The sequence below is a fragment of the Hypanus sabinus genome, chromosome 21 (assembly GCF_030144855.1).
Source record: "Hypanus sabinus isolate sHypSab1 chromosome 21, sHypSab1.hap1, whole genome shotgun sequence".
NCBI classification, from domain to species: Eukaryota; Metazoa; Chordata; class Chondrichthyes; order Myliobatiformes; family Dasyatidae; genus Hypanus; species Hypanus sabinus.
The window spans coordinates 2,289,982-2,314,416 of record NC_082726.1 but is presented as its reverse complement, the minus strand read 5'-3'; the positions used below and the strand labels follow the sequence as shown (position 1 = coordinate 2,314,416).

Genomic DNA, 24,435 nt, shown 5'->3' with positions numbered 1-24,435 from the left:
CTGTGACGCAGTGGCTCTGTCAGCTTTGTCACTGATTGGGAGGAGTTGATCATTACTCTCCAACGCCCTGAAGATCAAAACATGTCACCCCTTTGTTTTCACTACTTTTGCAGTCTATACCCCTGTGAGAACCATCACAGCACAAGCCCTATCGTGTTCACACATAAACTTGAGTTTTTTTTACAACATGTTGATGAAGCAGCAGTCTGTCCAACTTTCTCCTCCCTTTGGCAGATGCAGTTCAAGCCAGAAAAGTGTTAGATGATTCACTCTGGAGGGTCAAATTTGAAGGCAGATTACAGGGTTAATGTCAGGATTCTCAGCACTGTGAAGGAACAGTTGCTGCACAAGATGATAGGATTTTTAAGAAGGTGTATGGTGTGTTGGCCTTCAATAATTGGAGGATTGAGTTCAAGACTGTGAAGTAATGTTGTAGCTCCATAAAACTATTTATGGAGGAGATTTACCAAAATGCTGCCTGGATTGGAGTGCACATCTTATAAGAATCGGTTGAGCGAGATCAGGCTTTTCCCTTTGGAGTGGAGGAGGATGACAGGCAACTTGATAGAGGTGTACAAAACAATAAAAGCATTGACAGAGTCCTTTCTCCCAGGGTAAAAAACGGCTGATATGAGGGGGCATCATTTTAAGGTGATTAGAAGAAAGTACAGGGGATGTTGTTTTATACTCTCTGTGTATAAGTTTTATACACAGAGAGTGGTGAGTACGTGGAACGCCCTGCCAGGGGTGGTATTAGAGGCAGATACATTAGGGACATTTAAGAAACTCTAGACAGACGCATGGAAGAGAGAAGGATAGAGGGTCATGTACGAGGAAGAGTAACCAATGAGGGAGTGGGAAGATTAAGAGATGCCCTTTCCTACCACCTGCACATTGCTCATGTGCCTGCTGCTCAAGTGAGTCCTGTAAACAGATCTGTGAATAAGCCCCCTACCTGTATAAATGTCATCAGTGTGTTGTAAATAACAGCTCCTCTGGGGAGGAAGAAACAGCTCCCAGGGCTGAGTTCGTGGAAGAAAAACAATTCCTGTTCCTGGAAGCAAATAAAAGGGGCAGAAATGAGAAATAGTATCAGTCAGACATCATCCAAACATCAGTGGAATACAGAAAAAGCATGGAAACACAACCACATCCTGATGAAGGGTCTCGGCCCGAAAAGTTGACTGTTTATTCATTTCCATAGGTGCTTCCTGACCTGCTGAGTTCCTCCAGCCTTTTGCGTGTGTTGTTCTCGATTTCCAGCAAAATCTCTTCTATTTATTTATCTATTGAGATACAACATGGAGTGGGCCCTTCTGGCCCTTTGAGCCACCCAGCAACCTGAGTTTAATCAGAGGACAATTTACAGGACGAAGGAAGGAAACCAGAACATCCGGAAGAAACCCACATGGTGTGGTTAAAGGGAGAACAGTCAGTACTTCATGTCCATTGCTGAAGTTAGCTTGCTCGTCCCTATCAGAAGCCGATCCGTGAGTCTGGAGCGCAATAGCTATAAGCAATAAGTTAGATGGAATTTTACAACAATAATAACTCAGCAGGTCAGGTCACTTGCTCGGAAGGCAAAGGAAATTCAGCATGACACTGATGACCTCCACCAATTTTTAAACAGGCACCATAGAAAGTATCCTCTCCAGGTACATCAGAGCTTGGTACGGCAACTACTCTGCCCATGACTACAAGAAACTGCAGAGAGTGTGGACAGTCCAGTCCATCACACAAACCATTGTCACCTCCATTGACTCAGTCTGATCTTCCTGTTGCCTTGGTAACATTGAAAACCCCTCCCACCCTGTTATCCTCTCTTCCCCCACCTACCCACCAATCAGGCAGAAGATACAAAAGCTTGAGAACATACCCCACCAGACTGAACGGTAGCCCTTAGCCCACTTATCAGATACCTTGAGGGTGTGTACACCAGGCTCAGGACAGCTTCTAGCCCAGTTATCAGATTCCTTGTTATTTGTCTTTCTCTATTTATTTATCATTGTAACTTATTGCAATTTTTTTGCCTTGCACCATACTGCTGCTGCATAACAATACATTTCATAACATATGCCAGTGATAATAAATTTGAATGGACCTCTCCTACACAGAATGTGAACTTTTTAATCTCTCATCTACATTGATATGGTAGCAAAGCAATTAGTATAATGTAAAAGAACAGGGGTCACCAACTTTTTTAGCACCGCAGACCAGTTTAATATTGGCAATATTCTTGCAGACCAGCTGATGGGGGAAGGGGGGGGGGAGTTGTTAATCACGACCTGAATATAGGTGATAAATCAACTATAAGTCACTTATAAGTGGCTAATACACTCTATTTCATTTCTAACAGGGTTTATCTAACAAATTTAATATTAAACACACAACGCATATTTTCCTTGCATGAATATAGTGATGTCAATTATAAGTCAATAGCATCATAACATTTTAAGTAACATTTGGATATTAAACACACAGCACATATTTTCCTCATATGAACATATAAAATCACTGCAACACTCCAATATCGCTGAATCAGTGGGAGCCCTGGGCTTGTTTCCCTGTATCTACATCAAGGGTTGATGGGAGACAGCAATACTCGAAGGGGGCTCCTTATGTCCAGTCTATTCCACAATATAATTTTCATTGCATTCATTGCAGAAAACCCCGCTTTGCAGAGATAAGATGTTGGAAATGGAAGCAAGGTTTTCAGTGCTTTCATGTCTATCTCAGTGTAGTGTACTCATGCTGTGTGTTGAAATTCTGACTAAACACCAAGTTAAACTGGAGCCAATGAAGACTAACGTATGGTGAAAACTGTTGATAAAATAATACAAAATATATACAGTATCTGTTTCATTCTTGAGACCATGCGTGCTCTTTTCTTTAGCGAGTACCTTCAGCCACCCGGGGAGGGAGGGGGTCACGTCAAGCCGCTGCCAGGCTCAAGCTGACCCCGCGTTTGAAATTGAAAAGCGCGACACTCCAACCGCCGCTTCCTTTAACAGAATCCGCGTTAATATTTTTACTTCAAATACTGTCATATGAACTTACGGTGTTGCTTCTATAATGTTTCTTTGTGGGTAGACACAGAGCTCTTCACGATCATGCTGCATGCATGGCCCCACCTTTCCACCTTCTCCGAACCGGGACTTACCCACAAGACACGGTGAAACCAGGGGTGACGTCATCACATGCTGCAATACATCATAGACAATTAACTTCATCTTTAAATTTAACTAGAAATAGTTGCAAACAAATTATTTAAAGAGGAAATGTAATCAAGTTAAACATATGCCTCAAGGGCAACACACTCAGGATATTCAGCCTTGACTTTGATCCAGAATGACAGCAGAGATGTTATGTCAAACATACTTTTCAGCCCACCGTCATTTGCAAGCTCAAGGAGTTCATCTTCTTCCTGCGCTGACATCGATGATTCACCGGGGACATTCACAAATGGGTCACGGATCCATTCCTTTGCACATCTTGCGTCATTTGCGGTGGGGAAGTAATGCTCGAATTCTGATAACAGCAAAGATAGGTGATTGCGCACCAGCTGTGAGAAGAACAGTGCAGCCTCAGTCTCTCCCAAAATCCCAGCTAATGTTGGGAACATGTCAAATGTGCCCCTGTCCACTTGCCATCCCCACAGTTCCAGTTTGGCTTTGAAAGCAGATACTTTATCTGCCAATTTGAAGACAGCTGTCATTCTCCCCTGAAGTGACAAATTGAGTTCATTGAGCAGGTTGAAGATGTCACACAGATAAGCGAGTTTTGCTATCCACTCCTTGTCACTGAAGTGTGCTGCCAGTGTTGACTTTTTTCCTGAAAGAAATCTCTGTAGTGGCTCTCTTAACTCAAAAACTCTGGCCAGGGCTCTCCCCCTTGAAGGCCACCTGACTTCAGTGTGTGTGTTGCCCTTAAGGGCATTTGTTTAGTTTATTACACTTTCGCTTTAGTAATTTGTTTGTAATTATCTTCTAGTTAAAGTTAAGGTTGTTGAAAGTCAATTCGTTGTCTGTGATGTGTCACAGCGTGCGATGACATCACACCTGGTTTCGCCGTGTCTTGTGGGAAAATACCGGTTTGGAGAAATGGGAAGGAGGGGGCTTGTGTGTGCAGGATCAGCGCAAGAAAAGAAACATCATAGAATCAATGCCGTAAGTTCATAAGATAATTGATATGTTGAAGTAAAAATGTTAACGCTGATTCTGTTAAAAGTAATGATGGTCGATAAAGTTTATTTTCTTGTGCTATTGAAGGTGTTGCTGGATAGTTTGTGTTGAAGTGTACTTAAAGCCAGTTGATGGCATAGGTAGATTCTGACTGTATGTTGTACTTTAATGTAATATAGTTTGTTGTAGTTTTACTTTTACAAGTATTTATGATGTAAATGTGATGCCAATAAGGAAACAAATACTGAATATATTTTGTATTGTTTTATCAACAGTTTTCACCATACATTAATGTGGAAGAGTGAACAGTAAATGGTTAATCTCACTGGGATCGTGCCTCATTGACTACGGTTTACCTCGGTGTTTAGTTCAGTTCTTACACCTGAATGAGAACACTACAGTGTGTAAGAGAAGGCGATTGTGTTCTGCATCTAGTTCCTCACAAAGCTGCTCAAACAGATGTGAGTTAAGGACTTTTGCTTTGATGTGATTGATAACTTCAACAACGTCACTCAATATGCTGTTAAGATCAGGTGACATTTTTCAGCTAACCAGCATTTCCTTGTGTCCACAGTGTGTAAACTGGCATTTAGGAGCAACCTCTTTGACTCAGGTAATGAAACCAGACAGCTGTCCAGTCATAGCTGCAGCCTCGTCTGTGCATATTCCAACACAGAATGACCAGTCCAGTTTGCCTGACATGTAGTCATTCAAAGACTTAAATAGTTCTGCCCCAGTTGAGTTAGTTGGCAGCGGCAGTGCACACAACATATCCTCATGCACATCGTCTTGAAATATATATTGCACATAAACCAGCAGTATTGCCTTGTAGTTGACATCAGTAGACTCGTCGACCTGGATAGCGTACCATGGTGACTCCTTAACAGCTGTGCTTCGATGTCCTCTGCCATGTCATCGATTCTCCTTGAAACTGTGGTAGCTGAAAGAGAAGCCTGTGCCATCTTGTTAGCTGCAGCTTCTCCCAACAGTTCACAGCACATGTCCTTGGCAGCAGGTGAATCAATTTTTCACCAACAGTAAAAGGCTTCTTAGCCTTAGCAATACAGCTAGCCACTAAGTACAACACTCTCAGAATAGCAGCATTTGTGGAGGTGGTGGCTCAAGGTGGACTCAAGATGCCAAAGCCCTTTTGAGGGCTTCATTGCCTCATTAGACAGCTTGTCTCCACATATCACACACAGGGGGCTTGGAGCACGCGAGTTACTGGTTGCATTAAAGCCATGTTTTATGTATGACTCATCGTATTTTCTGTTGAAGGAATCTTTCTCTTTCTTTTTGCAGTCTTGGCCTCAGCTGTCCCTGCATTATCATCATCATTAGGCCTTTTATTTCCCCTACCACATCTTCCAAAGAAACTCTCAAGCGACGTTTGTTTTTTACTCATCGATTGGTTATAGGTTAATGACCAACTGATGACCTCGCTTGCGTTCAAGTTCAACAGTGGGCGTGACAGGGAATGAGGAAAGGTGCAGCTGACTCATATTGTTTCATATTGTCAAATCATATTGTTTCCTCACAGAACATGCTTTGTGGTCCAGTGGTTGGGTTGGGGACCACTGGTTTAAGCCTTTCAACATTTGAAAGGCTTCAATGAGATATCCCCTCACCCTTCCTCAGAACTATCAAACAATCCTCATGACAACCCTTTCATTCCGGGAATCATCCTTGTGAACCTCCTCTGAACCCTCTCCAATGCCAGCACAATTTTTCTTATACAAGGAGCCCAAAAGTGTTCACAATACTCAAAGTGACCTTATAATGCCTCAGCATCACACCTCAGCTCTTGTATTCTAGACCTCTTGATATGAATGCTAACATTGTATTTGCTTCCTCACCATCAACTCTACCTGCAAATTAACCTTCAGGGTATTCTGCAGAAGGACTCCCAAGTTCCTTTGCATTGCAGATTTTTGGATTTTCTCCATGCTTAAGAAATTGTTTGCACATTTATTTCAATGACCAAAGCGCATGACCATGCATTTTTTACACTGTATTCCATTTGTCACTCTGTTACCCATTCTCCTAATCTGTCCAAGTCCTTCTGCAGCCTACCTGTTTCTTCAACACTCCCTGCCTCTCCACCAATCTTCATATCATCTGCAAACATGGCAACAAAGCCATCAATGCCATCATCTAAATTAATGGTCACCAACATTTTTAAGCCCAAGATCCCCTACCTTGGCCTTAGTGAAAAGCAAGATCGACCCACTAAATTGTTTAGTCACACGCATGCACACCAGGCAGAAAAGACCGGAAGTAAAAGCCCACAACCCGGAAGTAGAAATAATGTATGCACACCAGGGGTCACCACCCTTTTTTGACAATATTTTTGCCGACCAGCTGACATGGGGGGGGCTGTGTGGAGGGAGGTTAATCATGACTGGAATACAGCGATACTCGAAGCAGGTTCCTTATGTCCAGTCTATTCCGCAATTTAGTCTTCATGGCTCTCAGCACTTGCTTCTGTCCCGCCTGCTCACTGCTCAAAAAACTCAACCAGTTTGTCTTTAAGTGTAGGATGCTTGGACTCAAGATGCCGAAGCAGTTTTGAGTGCTTCATTGCCTCATTCGACAGCCTCCGGGCCCGAACTCCAGCCTCCCGCCCGCCTGCCACCAGATGCCTTTGCCAGGTATGGCTGGTTGTGGGTGGGGTGAGAGGACAAGGTCAGGGCCAGAAGTCCCCGTACCTGGTCGCAGTCCGGAGTAAGCAACTGACCGAGCAAGGAGTGCGACAGGGCGTGTGCCTGCCCCCCCTTGTAGGATCTATCAGCCGACAAAAGTTTGCCTTGGGGCATGACTTTCAGTAGATCGCAGCGAGGTAGCTGCTTTGCTACTTACGAAACACTGAGCCCGAATTAGGTTGTCTGCGAATATTTTAGCACCGGGTTCTCCATGAACATTTGGTGTGCTAAACAGGTTTAGAGGCGATGCCCATCTGTCGGCGCTCCAGGCCAGTAGTAATGGCACTCCTCGCCGGCCTCACAAAGCGGCTGGTTACCCGAGGCCAACCAGTGATCCCTGGCATAAGGGTATCACTGTGTTTAGGTGATCTCGCATGTGTTCAAGTTCAACAGTGGGCGTGACAGGGAATGAGAAAAGGAGCAGTTGACTCGTATCGTTTCATATCGCCAAAGCATATTGTTTTCTTGGGACCACTGAAGTACACTGTGGCGGGGGGAGCTACACACATGTGCACTGGGCAGAAAGAACTAAAACCCCATAACCCTGAAACAATCTCTCAACAGTATTTGAGTATTTATTTTTCATTTTTTTTGGGATCTACTGGGAAAGTTTCAAAAATCAACCAGTTGATCATGATCGACAGGTTGGCAACAACTAGTCTAAATTATTTATATACTGCATAAAAAGAAGCAGTCCCATCACTGACCCATGCAGAACACCACTAGTCACAGGCAGCCAAACAGAAAAAGATCCTTTTATCCCTACCCGCTGCCTTCTCACCAATGCTCTAACCATGCCAGTAAATTTCCTGTAATACCATAGGCTCTTAACTTGGTAAGTAGCCTCATGTGTGGCACCTTGTTAAAGGCTTTCTGAAAGTCCAAATATACAACATCCACTGCATCCCCTTTATCTATCCTACATGTAATCTCCTCAAAGAATTCCAACAGGCTCATCCGGCAAGATTTTCCCTTAAGAAAACCATGTTAACTTTGTCCTATTTTATCTTGTGTCACCAAGTACTCCATCACCTTATCCTTAACAATTAGCTCCAACATCTTCCCAACTACTGAGGTCAGGCTAACCGATCTATAATTTCCATTCTGTTGCCTTCCTTCTTTCTTAAAAAGCAAAGCAACATTTTCAATTTTCCATCATTACTAATGCCTTCACAATCTCTACCTCTTTCTGAACTCTTGGGTGCAGTTCATCTGGTCTGGGTGTCTAATGTACCCTCAAGTCTTTCTGCTATTTGAGCAACTTCTCCCTTGTAATAGTAACTGCACTCACTTCTCTTCCCTCAGACTCTTCAACATCTGGCACAATGCTAGTGTCTTCAACAGTGAAGACTGATGCAAAATACTCATTTAGTTCATCTGCCATCTCCTTGTCCCCCATTATTATTTCTCCAGCCTCACTTTCTAGTGGTCCTATATCCGCTTTCATCTCTCTTTTCTTTTTTACATGCTTGGAAAAAACTTTCACTCTCCACTTTGATGTTGTTTACTAGCTTGCTTTCATATTTCATCTTTTTCCTCCTAATGATTCTTTTAGAAACTCACACCATTTCTGGTCTACTGTCATCTCTGCTAGCAGCTCCTTCCAATTTACTTAGGCCAACTCCTCTCTGATACCACTGTAATTTCCTTTACTCCATTGAAATACTGCTACAATAGACTTTACTTTCTCCCTTTCAAATAACAATTTGAATTCAATCAAATTTGAATTCACTGCCTCTGGAGGGTTCTTTTACCTTAAGTTCCGTCATCACTTTCACTTCACTATGTAACACCCAATCCTGTATAGCTGATCCCCTAGTAGGCTCAATGACAAACTGCTCTAAAAAGCCATCTCATAGGCATTCAACAATCTCACCCTCTTGAGATCCCTTTCTAACTTGATTTTCCCAATTGACCTGCATGTTGAAATATCCCATGACTATCATAACATTGCACTTCTGACACACCTTTTCTATTTCCTGTCATCCACAGCCCAGCTACTGTCAGGAGGCCTGTATATAACTGCCATTAGGTTCCTTTTACCCTGCAGTTTCTTAACTCAACCCATAAGAATTCAACATCTTCCAATCCTATGTCACATCTTTCTACTGATTTGATGCCATTCTTTACCGGCAGAGTCACACCATTGTCTGCCAACCTTCCTATCCCTCTGATACAATGTGTAACCTTGGACATTTAGCTCCCAACTGCAACAATCATTCAGCCACAGTTCAGTGTTGGCCATGATATCATACTTGACAATTTGTAATAGTGCATCAAGATCATCCACCTGATTTCTTAAACTCCACACACTGAGATATAACACTTTCAGTTCAGTACTCTTTTTGATTCTTCCTAATGCACTGATACTCACCTTGGTGGCTGCAATTATGTCCAATCATCTGCCTACCTTTCCTGACAGTCTGGCTGCAAGCTATCTTTGGTTTTTACTATCCATCCTATGCTGAGTCCCTTCACTCCGATTCCCACCCTGCTGCCAAATTAGTTTAAGCCTTCCCAACAGCTCTAACAAAACCTGCTTGTGAGAATATTGGTCCCCCTCGAGTTCAGGTGCAACCTGTCACTTTTGAACAGGTCACACATCCCTCAGAAGAGATCCCAAAGATCCAAGAACCTGAAGCCCAGCCCCCTGCACCAGCTTCTCAGCCACGTATTAATCTGCCAAATCATCCTGCTTCTACCCTCACTGGCATGTGGCACAGGCAGCAATCCAGGAGTTACTATCTGGAAGGTCCTGCTTCTCAGCTTTCTACCTAGCTCTCTACATTCTCTTTTCAGGACATCTACTTTTCCTTCCTATATCAATGGTACCAATATGCACCAAGACATCAGTCCGCTCTCTCTCCCTCTTCAAAATGTAGTGGATGCGATCTGAGATGTCCCTGACCCTGGCACCTGGGAGGCAACACACCATCCAGGTATCCCGTTCACTCCCACAGTATCTCCTGTCTGTTCCCCTGACTACTGCTCCTCACTTCACCCTCTTTCTCTTCTGCACCAGAGACCCATGATCAGTGCCAGTAAACTGGTCTCCGTGGCATTCCCCTGGGAGGTCATCCTCCACACTAGTACAATCATTATTCTTGTCTGGCGACTCCTCTGGCTTCCACCCTTTCACAGACAGCCTCATTTGCACCCTCCTTCACTCCCACTTGCTTCTGGTTCACACTCCACAGACATTGCTGGAATCACTTTGTTTCTTCACAAGTGTCATACTAATTTTTATTTAATTTATTTATTTAGAGGTACATTATGGTAACAGACCCTTCTGGCCCAACAAGCCCACACTGGCCAATTACAATCATGAGACCAATTAACCTACTACACTAACCTGTATGTTACTAGAATATGGGAGGAAACACAAGCACCTGGAGGAAACCATGTGGTCATGGGAGAATATGCAAACTGCTCACAGATAGCAGTGGGGGATTGAATGAAGAGATTGATGTGGCTCAAAGAAATTATTTTTAAACAAAGTCCTGTGTTGTCTATGTACCCGTTAATTTGAAATGAAGACTAAAATTGAACCACAGAAACAATTCCATACCTGTCCAATCTTCCTGTGGTCCTGCTTCTTGGCTTCTTTCTGCACTTGCTCCCATTCTTTTAGCATGCTGTGGTCAGGAAATGAGATCCCATAGATTCTTTGCAATGTCTTCACGTCAGACTTGCCCTCCCAAGAAGCTGAACAGCTCTTTGAATTTGCATATAAACAAAAACACATTAATTTTAACAACAGTATCCTTCTCTTTAGATGGAGTTATTAAGCACTCTACCTGGTCAGAGATTGGAGAGCACTCCCTCACCTTATAAACTCTGAAAGCTTTAATTTTGCCTGTGTGTCTGACATGGGGTCCCTTGCACAGATCAACCAATGGGCCACACCTGCAGAAGAGAGTCAAAATCAGCAAGGATGAAGACCAGATCTGGTGTCAGCACTTATAGCTCCAGGATCCTGCCCATCATGAACACAAGAAATTCTGTAGATGCTGAAAATCCAGAGAAACACACACAAAATTCTGGTATCAGCACTTATGGAGGGGCATAAATAGTTGACGTTTCAGGCCAAGTCCATTCATCAGGACTGGAAAGGAATCAGAAACTTCAGGGTTTTGTCTTTTCCAGTCTTGATGATAGTTATTAATTAATCTGCTAAGTTCCTCCAGCATTTTGTGTGTTACGCAGGTTCTGCCTGCAGGTGAGGGAACATAGCAGTGCCAGACCAATGCTCTCAGTGATTCCTACAGTGCCTGCCTGGATCAGCCACGGTCAATTTACCGAGCCCAAACTGTGCTAATTGACATCAGGACAGAGTAACAGAACCTCACCTTCAGCATAGCCATGCTACATGACACGAGTCGGTCTTTCACCCATTTACCAGAAACAGCAGTACTTTTAATTCCATATCTGTACTTTAACCTCTAAATGTATTTAATTTTTTATTCTCTATAATTGTTGAATGCTTTTTTTTGTTTCATGTCACACCCTGAGCAACACACCACAGCAAATTCCGAACACATGTAACTGAATATGTCAGTTGATCTTTGAGTAATGACTCAGTGCCGCCACCCAGTGCCCATAGTTAGTTATAACAGGCTCAATGGAGGTAGAGATTACAAAGAGAGCAGATGAATAACTGGGCACTTGTTCCCCCACCACTACGACATGATTATGAGTAAAAGGAACATGTAAATCATAGGTCTTCCTGACCTGCAGACTGTGGTAGTCAGTGTGTCAATCTTCTCCTTTAATATCTGCACCTTAGATTTATTGTACTGCAAGAGAACAGAAAGTTTCATTGGCAACTCAAACAGCTTTTACAACAGTCACAATGAAGCACAAGGCACCAGCTTACAGAGTTCAACATGATAAAAGGGGCTGAGAGCTCATTAACTAAGAATGGCTAGAACCTGGGTCTGGGGAAGTCGAAGGCCCAAAGTTTGCTGGAGGCCAAAGCTGGTCTGTCCTGGGGTTAGAGGACTGTGTGCATGTGTGTGGGTTGGGAGGCTTGTTTTGCAGATGTTGCTTTGTCACTTGGTATGTTCTGATTTGTTGTGTCCTGTGTTGTTCATTGGGGAACATGCTGTGTTGGCGCTAGAATGTGTGGTAGTAACACCCTTGGGTCAGTTGTTCACACAAATGATGCATTTCACTGTGTGTTTCACATACATGTGTTAACCAAATGAACCTGAACCTGAAATCCACTGCTGCACACAGTCACCACTGGCCATACTAACCCACTGGTCAGTGAGCACTTACAGCCTAAAGTTCAACAGAGAAATGAAACTCTGAAACAATATACCACCACTCCAAACAAAGCCACCTCCCCCAGGAATGAGAACAGTGAGAGAGCACAGTTCAGTCACGTGGGTGGAGCAGTGAACACAGCAGGTGGGATAGAGACCAGATCACACAGTTAAAGTGCAGGGCATCAGAGACCAGTCAGTCCAGCCAACCAATCGCTCATCTCCCCAGAGAGCATTCAGACGACACTCAAGCGCTGGAAACAAATCATGGTTATTACCTTAAACATCTCAAGCAAGTTCTCCTTGCTCACTTCCAGCCTCTCAAATGACTGACAATCCATCATGATTGATTTACAGATATTCTCCAAGTGGGGAAAGTCACTGGCAGACACGCCTCTAAGAAAGGAAAAGAGCAGGTGAGGCAGTGGAACTATGACCTATTGGACTATGAATGACATCAGAAAGAGGGGAGTTGGAGAGAGAATGTGAAGCAAAATAGCAATCAAAAGCCTTTTCAGACAAGACCTAGAGGTCAGGAGCTAAGGGTGAAAGGTACAAGTGGAACAAGAGGGAACACTTCTTCACTCAAGAGGGTAGAACAAGCTGCCAGCTCAAGTGGTGTATGTGGATTTGACTTCAATGTTTAAGAGAAATTTGTATAGATAAATATAGATGGGAGGGGTATAGAAAGTTGCAGATTGATGAGACCAGGCAGATTAATAGTTTGGTATGGACTAAATGGGCTGAAGGGTCTGTTTCTATGTGCAGTGTTCTTATATGCAATGTGTAGAGCGATAAACATGGAATTAATTTCCTTTCACTGATGAGAGCACTGATACTGGAGCAGAGGGACAATGGAAATGTGTGATAATTTTGCTCAGTAGGAGATATCAGCAACTTTATTCAACCTGTGCAAGCAAAGGTTCAGTAAAATAACAGAGACCAAAAAGATACTGCACACCACAAGACTGACAGGTAACACCGTCCCCTTCAAATGTAAGGGGTGAGCAGCATACGCAAAATGCTGGAGGAACTCAGCAGGTCAGCCAGCATCTATGGAAATAAATAAACAGTCCATGTTTCAGGCAGAAACCCTTCATGACTGGAAAGGAAGGGGGAAGATACCAGAATGAAAAGGTGATAGGTGAAGCCAGGTGGGTGCGAAAGGTAAAGGGCTGAAGGAAAAGGAAACTAATAGGGAAGGAGAGTGGATCATGGAAGAAAGGGAAGAAGGAAGAGCACCAGGGGGAGATGAGAGGCAGGTGAGAAAAGAGGTAAAAAGCCAGTGTGGAGAATAGAAGAGGAGGGAAGGAGGAGGGAAATTAATAAAATTACCAGACAGAGAAATTGATGTTCATGCCATCAGGTTGTTAGCTACCTAGAGGGACTATGAAGTCCATCAGGTTGGAGGCTCCTTCCTGAGGGTGGCATCATCATGGCACAACATGTCAAAACGGGAATGGGAATTAAAATTAAAACACAAAAATACAACTGCAGATGCTGTGGATCAAAGAATACGTACACAACACTGGAAGAACTCAGCAGGTCAGGCAGCATCTGTGAGAAAAGAGTAGCCAAAGTTTTGGGCCGAGACCCTTCATCAGGAATGGGGGGGAAGAGAGGGCTGAAGCCCAGTAATAGAGGTAGGGGAGGGGGTAGGGCCTAGAGGAGCCAGGTGGAAAACCAATCAGAGGAAAGAGAAAGGAGGGAGGGGGAGGGTATAAGCATGAAAGAACTGTAGAGATAAAGAAGCAGAAAGTTAAAAGGGGAGAGGCAGAGAGGGACCTGGGATAGGGGAAGGGGGAGGGGGAGAGAATTACCGGAAATTGGAGAATTCAATGTTCATACCACCAGGCTACCCAGACGGTAGATGGGGTGTTGCTCCTGCAACCTGGGTTTGGCCTCATCATGGCAGCAGAGGAGGCCATGTATGGACATATCTAGATGGGAGTGATAGGCAGAGTTGAAGTGGGTGGCAACCGGGAGGTCCTGTCTATTGTGACGGACGAAGCGCAGGTGCTCGACAAAGCGGTCCCCCAATCTGCGTCGGATCTCACCGGTGTAGAGGAGGCCGCATCGGGAGCACCGGATGCAATAGATGACTCTAGCAGACTCACAGGTGAAGTATTGCCTCATCTGGAAGGACTGTCTGGGGCCCGGAATGGTGGTAAGGGGGGAGTTTAATTTTAATTAAAATTAAAGTGGTCGGCCACTGGGAGGTTCTGCTTTCAGCAGATAAAGTGGAGGCACTTAACAAAGCGGTCTCTCAATTTATGATAGATCTCGCCAATGTAGAGGCCACCACATTGGGAGCACTGGACATTACAGACAAAGACAGCAGATTTGCAGTGTTGCCACACCAGAGGGATTGTTTGAGGCCCTGAATGGAGGTAAAGGAGGAAATGAAAGGACATTTCTGCCACGTGCAGATAAGTGCCAGGAAGGATATTAGTGGAGGGATGTATGGACAAGGGAATCACATAAGTAGCAGTTCCTGAACCATAGCAGGGTGTCCAGGATGAGGAGGAGGGTTGGAAATGGGAGAAAAGGTATTAGTACGGGTGGGAATTTTTGCTAAAGTAGTGGACTCGGACACAGAGGCAACGGAAGAAAAGCTTGGCATTGTGGCGGGTGAGGAATTCAGAGAGGTGTGTGCAAAGGGGGACAAAGGTAAGGCCCTGGCTGAGGACAAACATTCTGCTTCAGAGAGGGGAAGGCCAAAAGGAATGGTGAAGACATGGAAGAAATTAGCTGGGCTCAGAAGGGGGAGGGTAGTTGATGGGGTCAGAGGAAAGGAGAGTGTCAAGGTGTTCAGGGAAGGTAAGGTGGGAGGAAGATGCTAGCTCTGAGGATCCAAGAGGTAACTGGGTGCCTGAGAGACCCAGGGTTGGAGAGTGATAGTGGGGCAAGGGGAACCCAGGATCCCAAAAACAGTAAGAAGGTCTTGGCTAAGGTCTCGGCTAGAGCTGCAGCAAGAGGCTGTGTAATTTGCGGTCTGAAGGCATCCAGGATCTTTGGAACCTGAGCTGGCGGCAGTGTGACTTGCAGTCTCCAGCCACCTAGGGTTGAAGACACCAATATCCGCAGTTTGAAAATGTCCAATTCAATAGTGGTTCAAGCAGGAGATGGCAGGCACTATGATCTGGAGGTGCCTGGGCTTGGAAATGCTGTCTGGTGATGTCCAATTGAATCGAGGTCTTTGTGGAAGACAACAGGGACTGCAGGGAGTGAACAAATGCAAGAAGATCAGGAATATTTGGGAGATTTGCAGTATGATGCAATTCAACACGGTGGGAAGGTGGTATGGGGAATGATAAAGTGGGCAACAGAGTGGAATCCCATGATTGCACAGAAAGATAGATTTTGTTTCAGATGGTCACGTACTGACCGAAATCCAATGCTGAATGGCAGCCTGTTGCTCAGAAAGAGCTTGTTTAACACAATACCTGTCTCCCAGGAACAAGTCACAACAGAACCCATTCTCTGCAGGTGGGTCAGTCCACAGGTAGCCTCCATAATATCGCTCCAAGGCTTCACCCAAGATGTGAGCACTAGAGTGCCAGTATACCTGTGTCAAAAAGAACAGTAGTCCATGTGAAATAGTTTCACATACACACACAACAGCTCGAACGACTTCAATGACATTAAACTATATGGTCAATGAGATGGAAACATGGAACAATGTTGATACTAATTCCTGTCAGTGTAGTTCCCAAATGACTTCACAATTAGTCTTTGTGGCCCTGAAGACTTAGAAGGCTGCAGTAAATATGTAACAAAATAAGAGTCAGGTTTTTAAAAGGTTACCTGGAGAAGGCAGGAAAATGGGGTCAAGAGGGAAAATAAATCAGCCATGTCTGAATGGCAGAGAAGATTCAATGACAAAAGTTCTAATTCTGCTCCATTGTCTAATACTGTAATACAAAGAATGATGCACCATGTCTTAAAGATCTCACTATCTCCAGAAACCAAAGCATGGGTTAAAGAACCCAAACATTACGTTACAATTGTTAAGTTTCAATGGTCCAGTCCTGCATTTAATTCAACTGAACAGACCTGCATTTATATCAACACTCAGCACTGTACTTACAATGTGTTTATACCAACAGTCAGCCCACTGTTTATATCAATAGACGGACATTCCATTCATATCAACAGCCCAGACCTGTTTACATTAACAGCCCAGCCCTGAGTTTATATGTTCAGAAAACCTCTGCTGTGTTTAGATCAAAAGCCGAGACCCGAGATTACAGTTGACACTGCTTATCCACAGGGGATTGGTTCCAGGACCTCCCTGCGGATACCAAAAAACACAGATGCTCAAGTCCCCTATTTAACCTGTCTCACAGCAGTGGACTTTAGGACCTGGCGGTGCTCGGGAATCGCTGTCCGCAGTGTTTCTGTTCCGTTGACTGAAAACAATCACGATTGAAAATAAAGTGGACATTATAAAGCGATCAGAAAGAGGTGAAACAACATCAATTATTGGAAAAACGTTAGGCTACAGTCGGTCAACAATCAGAACAATTTTAAAGGATAAAGTGAGAATTATGGAGCACGTGAAAGGCCCTGCCTCGATGAAAGCTACAGTTATTACTAAGCAACGCAGTGGTTAAATTATTGAAATACATATGTTTCTTAAGTGTTTTATATGCGTAGAAAGGTAAAATATGTACTATATACTAAGAAAAATGTTTGACTAACTGACGCTAAATAATACCGGATGTACCTGTTCCGACTTAAAGATGAACTCAGGAATGGAACTCATTCATAACCTGGGGACTGCCTGTACTTTTAAGTCATTTCTAGATTACTTATAATACCTAATACAATGTAAATGCTATGTAAATAGTTGTTATACTGTATTGTTTAGGGAATAATGACAAGAAAAAATAGTCTGTATATGCTGAAGCAACGAGTGCTGGAGAGAGAACTTCCGGGTTTTCCCAATCCGCGGTTGGTTGAACCCACGCATGCAGAACCCGCGGATAAGGAGGGCTGATTATATATCAATACCTCTGCCGTGTTTACATCAACAGCCCAGCCCTGAGCTTATATCAACAATACAGGCCTGAGTTTAGATCAACAATCCAGCCTTGACTTTATTCTAAAAGACCAGATATGAGTATATATTCAGAACCCAGCCCTGAGTTTATATCAATAGTGCAGTCTTGTGTTTATGTCAGCAGCCAAGCTCTGAGTTTACATCAGCAGACCAGCCCTGAGTTTATATCAACAGCTCGTCCCTGAGTTCACATCAACAGTCAAGTTTATATCCAGACCCCAGTCCTCAGTTTATATCAACATCCCACCCTGAGTTCATATTAACAGCCCAGGCCTGATTTTATATCAACAGCTCAACACTGAGTTTCTATCAACAGTATACCTCTGCCGTGTTTATATCAAAAGCCCAACCCTGAGTTTATATCAACAGCACAGCCCTTAGAGTATAACAGAAAACCTCTGCCATGTTTATATCAATACATCTGCCATACTTTTAATAACACAGCCCTGAGTTGATATCAACAGTCCAGCCTTGACTTTAGATCAAAAGACCAGATATGAGTTGATATTCTCAAGTCAGCACTGCATTTATATCAACAGCCCAGCCCTGAGATTATATCAACAACACAGCCCTGAGTTTATACCAACAGCCCAGCCCCCAGTTTACATCAACTGCCAGGCCCTGAGTTTATATCAATAGTCCAGTCCTGAGTTTGTAACAAAAGCTTATTAACAGCCCTGCCCTGAGTTTATATCAACAGCCCAGCATATATTAAAAGCCCAGCCCTGAGATTAGGGAACAGCCCATCCATGAATATATATCAGCAGCCCAGCCAAGTTTATATCAACAGCTCTGCCCTGAGTTGAAATCAGCAGGACTTCCGGTAAGATGGCGATTGCTTAGCTGTTCCGAACTTTTGTTCCGTTACTGTCGCTATCTTTGCACTAAATGTCTCCATTTTTTAAACCTTAGTCGAGAACTTTTTCGGTACCTCTTACTTGCCTGTGAACACATCTAACTTACAATGTCTAGCAAGAGCTCTAAATCCGGGAGAAAGGAAGCTACGGCTCTCTCAGACGAGACCCTGGCTGCGCTCGGTCAGCTCCGAGACGAAATTTTAAAGGAATTTAAAACCGCTTTCAAACACTTGGAGGACAAACTTGATCAGATCAACGACAAGGTGGGCAAACATGCCCAACACTTATCTCGCATCGATGAGACTTCTGAAGATTTAGAAAGTCGTGTTCGATACTTGGAGACTCTCTGTTCCAGCTTGGAGGAAAAGTGTAACAAACTCCTTTTCAAAACGGTGGATCTCGAAAATCGCAGCAGACGCCGCAATCTTAGAATTCTTGGATTGCCAGAGGCCACCGAACAGGGATCAACAGTGAAGTTTTTCGCCGAGTTTCTCTGTGAGATATTCCGGAAAGACTTGCTTCCGAACCCTCCTGAGCTCCAACGGGCACACTGGGTCTATGTTCCTGCCGGAATTCTGGGCAACCGCCCGCAACCAGTAATCTTGTGCTTCCATCAATACCAGGTAAAACACTGTCTGATCGTAGAGTCACGTCGCAGATGTTCTTTTATTTTCCAGGATACAACCATTCGCTTTGTGGAAGATTTTGCTCCCTAGACCTTAAAGATGCGCGCTGAGTTTAAAGGTGCAATGAAAGTGCTTTTTGATCGTGGTTTTAAACCTTCTCTTCGTTCCCCTGCTGATCTACGAATCAAGCTTAACACTGAGAAATACAAATGGTTTAAGTCAGCCAAGGAAGCTGAAGCATTTGTAGCAAGTCTTCCGGCTATCCAGCCATCTTCGGAACCCGATCAGACCTCCTAAAATGGTGGATAAGTACTTCTCGTAGTAAAATTACTTTTTCTGGACTCAGACTTTACTTGAATCATTCAGACATTATTCATCGAAACTCTAAGGGCTGTTGACAATCTCTCCCTGGATTTGGTGTGTGTGTAATCTATTTTTTATTGTTGTACAACTTTATCTACAGAGTTCTACAACTGACTTTAACTTGTTTTGGAGGATTGAAGTCTTCAGTGAAGGCCTTCCTGTTTGTTGGTTCACAGTTTAATTGCCGATCTATTTTTCCTTCTTTTTATATTTATTTATTTTATTATACTTTTTTTCTTTTCTTCACCCCCTTTTTTCTAATTTCTGAATTTTTTTCTCTCTTCTCTGTAAATGGTTGATAAATACTCGTCTTGAATTTATAATTTTCCCCTTCCTCTCCTTTTTTTTATCCTTTTTTTCCCTTTCTCTTACTTTATTCTTCTATAATTTTTCCGCTGGCAGGTTAGTTTTGGTCCTTTTCCGATTTTCTCTGTATTAAGTTTTAGATTCCTGCAGAAGGTGTTCCAATCTGTAGTTATGTTTTATAGTGCATAAACTAGTTACTATTTGTTATAGTATTTACACGGTACTGCTGTTAATGACATAGATCTGGAAGTTGTATTTGGGTTAATTTTTTTGGTAGAGCTAGCTACTTGTTTTGGTAGCCGTCTAGTTTTGGGTTGTGTGGGTGGGGTGGGTTTTCTAGTTCCAACATCACTCCCTGTATATATTATATCTCTTTATTGCTCAGGACATGTATATGTTTTGATTTTACGAATCTATGTTTACATCCCTGCTCCCAGACTGCTATTATACTGCTTGACTTTTTACATGCCTTCTGCCTTTTATGCATCAGTAATCGATAATGGTGAGTGCACTTAAATTCGTGAGCTGGAATGTAAAGGGATTGAATCACCCTGTTAAAAGGAGGAAGGTATTCTCACATATCAAACAACTCAAAGCTGACATTGCTTTCCTTCAAGAAACTCATATTCGTTGTTCTGATAACTCCCGGCTTTTGTCAAAGTGGGCGGGTCAGCATTTTCATTCATCCTTTACCGCTAAAGCTAGGGGAGTCTCCATTCTTATTAACTCAAATATTCCTTTTGAACTCCATAATAAAATATCTGATATAAATGGCCGTTTTATTATTGTTTCTGGCAAATTATATAACACTAAAGTTGTACTAGCAAACCTGTATGCCCCCAATTTTGATGATGTTAATTTTTTTGAACGGTTTTTTTCCTCACTACCAGACTTAAATTCATACTCTCTTATACTGGGCAGTGACTTTAATTGTTGGTTAGATCCTAATTTGGATCGATCATCCTCTGTTACTAGACCACCTACTAAATCTGCCTTAGCTATCCAATCGTTTCTCTCTAATTATGGTATCTCCGATATATGGCGTTTCCTCCATCCTACGGAGAGAGATTATTCTTTTTTCTCACATGTTCACCATACCTTCACTAGAATTGATTATTTCTTACTCGATAACCAACTTATTCCATTTGCCCACTCTTGTGACTATCAGAGTATACTGATCTCTCACCATGCCCCAATTACTCTCTCTCTGAATTTGCCTGGTCTCCCTCAGAGGAATAAACACTGGTGGTTTGATTCAACTTTACTATCGGATGATGATTTTTAAAAATTTATTAAGGATCAGATAACCTTTTATTTTAACACTAATACATCACCTGAAGTGCCATCCCAGATTGTCTGGGATGCCATGAAAGCATATCTGAGGGGGCAAATAATCTCTTACACAGCAAATCTCAACAGAAGATCCCGTGCAGATCGTTTAGACCTCATTAACCAGATTAAAGAATTGGATCAAATATATGCCCAAACTAAGAACCCTGAATTATACAAGAAGCGTGTTGAACTCCAAACTAAATTTAACCTTTGTCCACTCAACCTGTCAAACGCCAACTTCTCGAAAGCAAGAGTCGCTTTTACATTCATGGGGATAAGTCTGGTAAATTCCTAGCCAATCAGCTGAGGCGTTCCAAAGCCAAACAACAAAGATCAAAGATCCAGAAGGAGAACGGAGACTTTACATTGGATCATTTAGAAATTAATGACGCATTTAAAAATTTTTATTCTCGGCTTTATTCCTCTGAATCTCTGAATGACAATATCTCTGTTGATCAATTTTTACAGAATCTGAATATCCCCTCACTTTCATCTGATTTCAAAGCCAAACTCAATGCGCCTATGTCATTAGAAGAAATATCTACTGCAATTTCTGCACTGTCCTCAGGGAAATCTCCTGGACCTGATGGGTTCCCTGTAGAATTTTATAAATCATTCTCTTCTCTTCTTTCTCCTCAGTTACTTTCAGTATTATCTGACTCGTTTAATTACGGCAAATTGCCACCCTCTTTCAGTGAGGCATCTATTATTCTTCTTTTAAAAAAGGGCAAAGACCCAACAGAGTGTTCCTCGTATAAGCCGATCTCTCTGCTCAATGTTGATGTAAAGATCTTAGCTAAAGTTTTGGCTCATAGATTAGAAACCATCATTCCCTCCATTATCTCTGATGACCAAACAGGCTTTATTAAAAACAGTCTCCCTTTTTTTTAACATTCGGCGCTTATTTAATATCTTATACTCACCTCCAACTGGGATTCCTGAATGTGTTATTTCCCTCGATGTGGAGAAAGCATTTGATCATATAGAGTGGAACTACCTTTTTGCAGTTTTAGAAAAATTTGATCTTGGCCAAAGTTTCATCTCTTGGATTCAATTGCTGTACCTGTGTTCTACTGCCTCTGTTTTAACTAATTTTCAGAAATCCCAAGTATTTAATCTCAAACGTGGCACCCGCCAGGGATGCCCCTTAAGTCCCTTTCTCTTTGATTTGGCTACGGAACCTCTGGCGATAGCATTTCGAAACTGCCCTGAATTGACTGGGATTTGGAGAGGGGGTGTTGAGCATAAAGTTTCTCTCTATGCTGATGACATATTACTCTTTCTCTCAAATCCGTCTACATCCTTACCTCTAATGTTTTCACTTCTTGACCAGTTTAGCCAGATCTCTGGCTATAAACTTAATTTACATAAGAGTGAACTTCTCCCAATTAATAAAGAAGCACAAGAACTAACATTTCGTGATCTCCCTTTTAAAGTAGTCCATAATCAATTTACTTATCTTGGAATTACAGTCACAAGGAAGTTTAAAGATCTCTTTCGTGAAAACTTTGCCAATCTTTCATATGCTATAAAACACAGACTGGTACAATGGTCACCTCTATCTATGTCTTTGGTAGGTCGTATTAATGTTGTTAAAATGTATGTCCTCCCCAAATTTTTATACCTATTTCAATTTATCCCAATTTTTATTCCTAAATCTTTTTTTGATTCCTTAGACTCTATTATTCTGTCATATCTGTGGCAGAATAAGCGCTCTAGAATTAATAAAATCCATCTCCAAAAATCTAAAAAAAGAGGCTGGCATGGCTTTACCTAACTTTCGTTTATATTATTGGGCAGCTAATATACGTTGTGCTACCTTCTGGTCTTTCTTCCATGGCCAACCCGAGTGCCCTAACTGGGTGGCGATGGAGCTGAGCTCCACTAAAGAATTATCTATCTCTGCACTTCTTGGCTCTGCACTCCCTAGTAGTCTGCCCAGATCAATAGCTAATCCTCTTGTTAGATACACTTTGCGTATATGGGCTCAGATCAGGAAATGCTATGGTTTCCAGGGGTTTTCCGTTTCCAGCCCTGTTGCTCATAATCACCTTTTTTTACCTACTACATACGATTCAGCATTCCAGGTTTGGTATAGGAAGGGCATTAGACATTTTGAAGATCTTTTCATTGATAATCGCTTCACTTCTTTTCAGCAGCTCTCTGTTAAGTTCAATCTGCCCAATGCTCATTTTTTCAGATATCTCCAAATCCGACACTTTATTGCTCCTTTAATTCCTAACTTTCCTGAAATGCCTGCGAAAAATGCTATGGACCTATTTCTTTCCATGAATCCACTAGGTAAAGGCTTAATATCAATCATCCAAGATAAACTAGCCCCCATGGACAAAATCAAAATGGCCTGGGAGCAGGATTTAAATATCTCCTTATCTGAGGAGAGCTGGGATTCAGTTCTCAAATCGGTTAACTCAACCTCTCTTTGTGCTCACCACTGCCTTTTACAGTTTAAGATTGTTCATAGAGCCCATATGTCTAAATCTAAACTATCTCGATTCTACCCTAGCGTTAGTCCGCTCTGTGATAAATGCAAGAGGGGCGTGGCCTCTCTCATCCATATGTACTGGTTCTGTCCTAGCTTGGAGAAATTCTGGAAAGATGCCTTCACTACGTTATCGTGTATTCTGAATCAGCACCTAGAACCAAACCCCTTAATTGCTCTGTTCGGTTTTTGGGGCAGACTTATGTCTGGGTCCGACCAAATGCCGAATATTATCCTTTGCCTCTCTCCTGGCTAGACGCTTGATCCTCCTCAGATGGAGAGATGTTGCCCCACCCACTCATGCTCAATGGCTTAATGACATCATGGCCTGTTTGGACCTCGAAAAAATTCATTATTCAGTTCTCAATTCGGATCTAAAGTTCCATAAGGTCTGGGGACCTTTTATCGAGTACTTTCATAACCTTCCTCTTGACTATGGTTTTTTTTCTTTTCGGTTCCTTGCTTTCAGCTCCTTTTTTTTTCTGGTAGAAGGCATTATTATCCTTTGTTGCTGAGTGTATTCACAGTCTGGGAGTTTGGCTGTCCTGACTTATACTCTCTATATTGTGTTGTGGTTGGTCTGGAGTTGCTGTTGTTTTTTCTTGTGTTGTGGGGCTTGGGGAGGACACTAAGTTTACTTGTCTTTAATTTAGGTGCTTTTTTTTGTTAAATTCTCTTCCTTTGTAGCATATTGTTATTGTATGCTTAATTTTGCACGGGTTTAATGTTCCTCATTGGGATTTGGGGTTTTTAATTTGTAAAATGTTTTGAAAAACTAATAAAAAAAATAAAAAAAAAGAAATCAGCAGACCAGCCCAGAGTTTATATCTACAGAACAGCCCTGATTTCATATCAACAGCCTGGCAATAAGTATATATCAACAGCCTAGCCATAAGTATACATCAACTGCAGCCCTCAGTTTATATCAACATTCGACCCGAGTTTATATCAACATCCAGTCTTGTGTTTATATCAAATGCCGAGCCCTGAGTTTATACCAATACCTCTGCTATGTTTATATCAAAAGACCTGTTCTGAGTTGATATTAACAGTCCAGCCATGAGTACAGGCAGTCCTCGAGTTACGAACATCCAACTTACGGACAACTTGTACTTACGAACCGAGGAAGGAGAACACTGTCCACTATTTTAAATCGAATCGCGACACCGACCGCCATTTTAAGTCGTTGCTGTTGACACTGTGTCGAGTGTTTAACTTTGTATTTGGCTTAAATTT

General features: G+C 42.6%; 1 protein-coding gene across 2 annotated transcripts in view; it reads right to left on the bottom strand.

The window, feature by feature from the left end:
* LOC132378738 (threonine--tRNA ligase 1, cytoplasmic-like) overlaps positions 1 to 24,435 on the bottom strand; it is an 89,695-nt gene that overhangs the window by 27,852 nt on the left and 37,408 nt on the right. For both annotated transcript variants that reach the window (XM_059945848.1, XM_059945849.1), the window contains exons 4-9: positions 15,597 to 15,718; positions 12,429 to 12,546; positions 11,615 to 11,679; positions 10,711 to 10,789; positions 10,452 to 10,598; positions 956 to 1,054 (exon numbers count right to left, since the gene is read on the bottom strand). In XM_059945848.1, the coding sequence (XP_059801831.1) occupies positions 956 to 1,054; positions 10,452 to 10,598; positions 10,711 to 10,789; positions 11,615 to 11,679; positions 12,429 to 12,546; positions 15,597 to 15,718 (630 nt within the window). The remainder of the gene's footprint in view (positions 1 to 955; positions 1,055 to 10,451; positions 10,599 to 10,710; positions 10,790 to 11,614; positions 11,680 to 12,428; positions 12,547 to 15,596; positions 15,719 to 24,435) is intronic.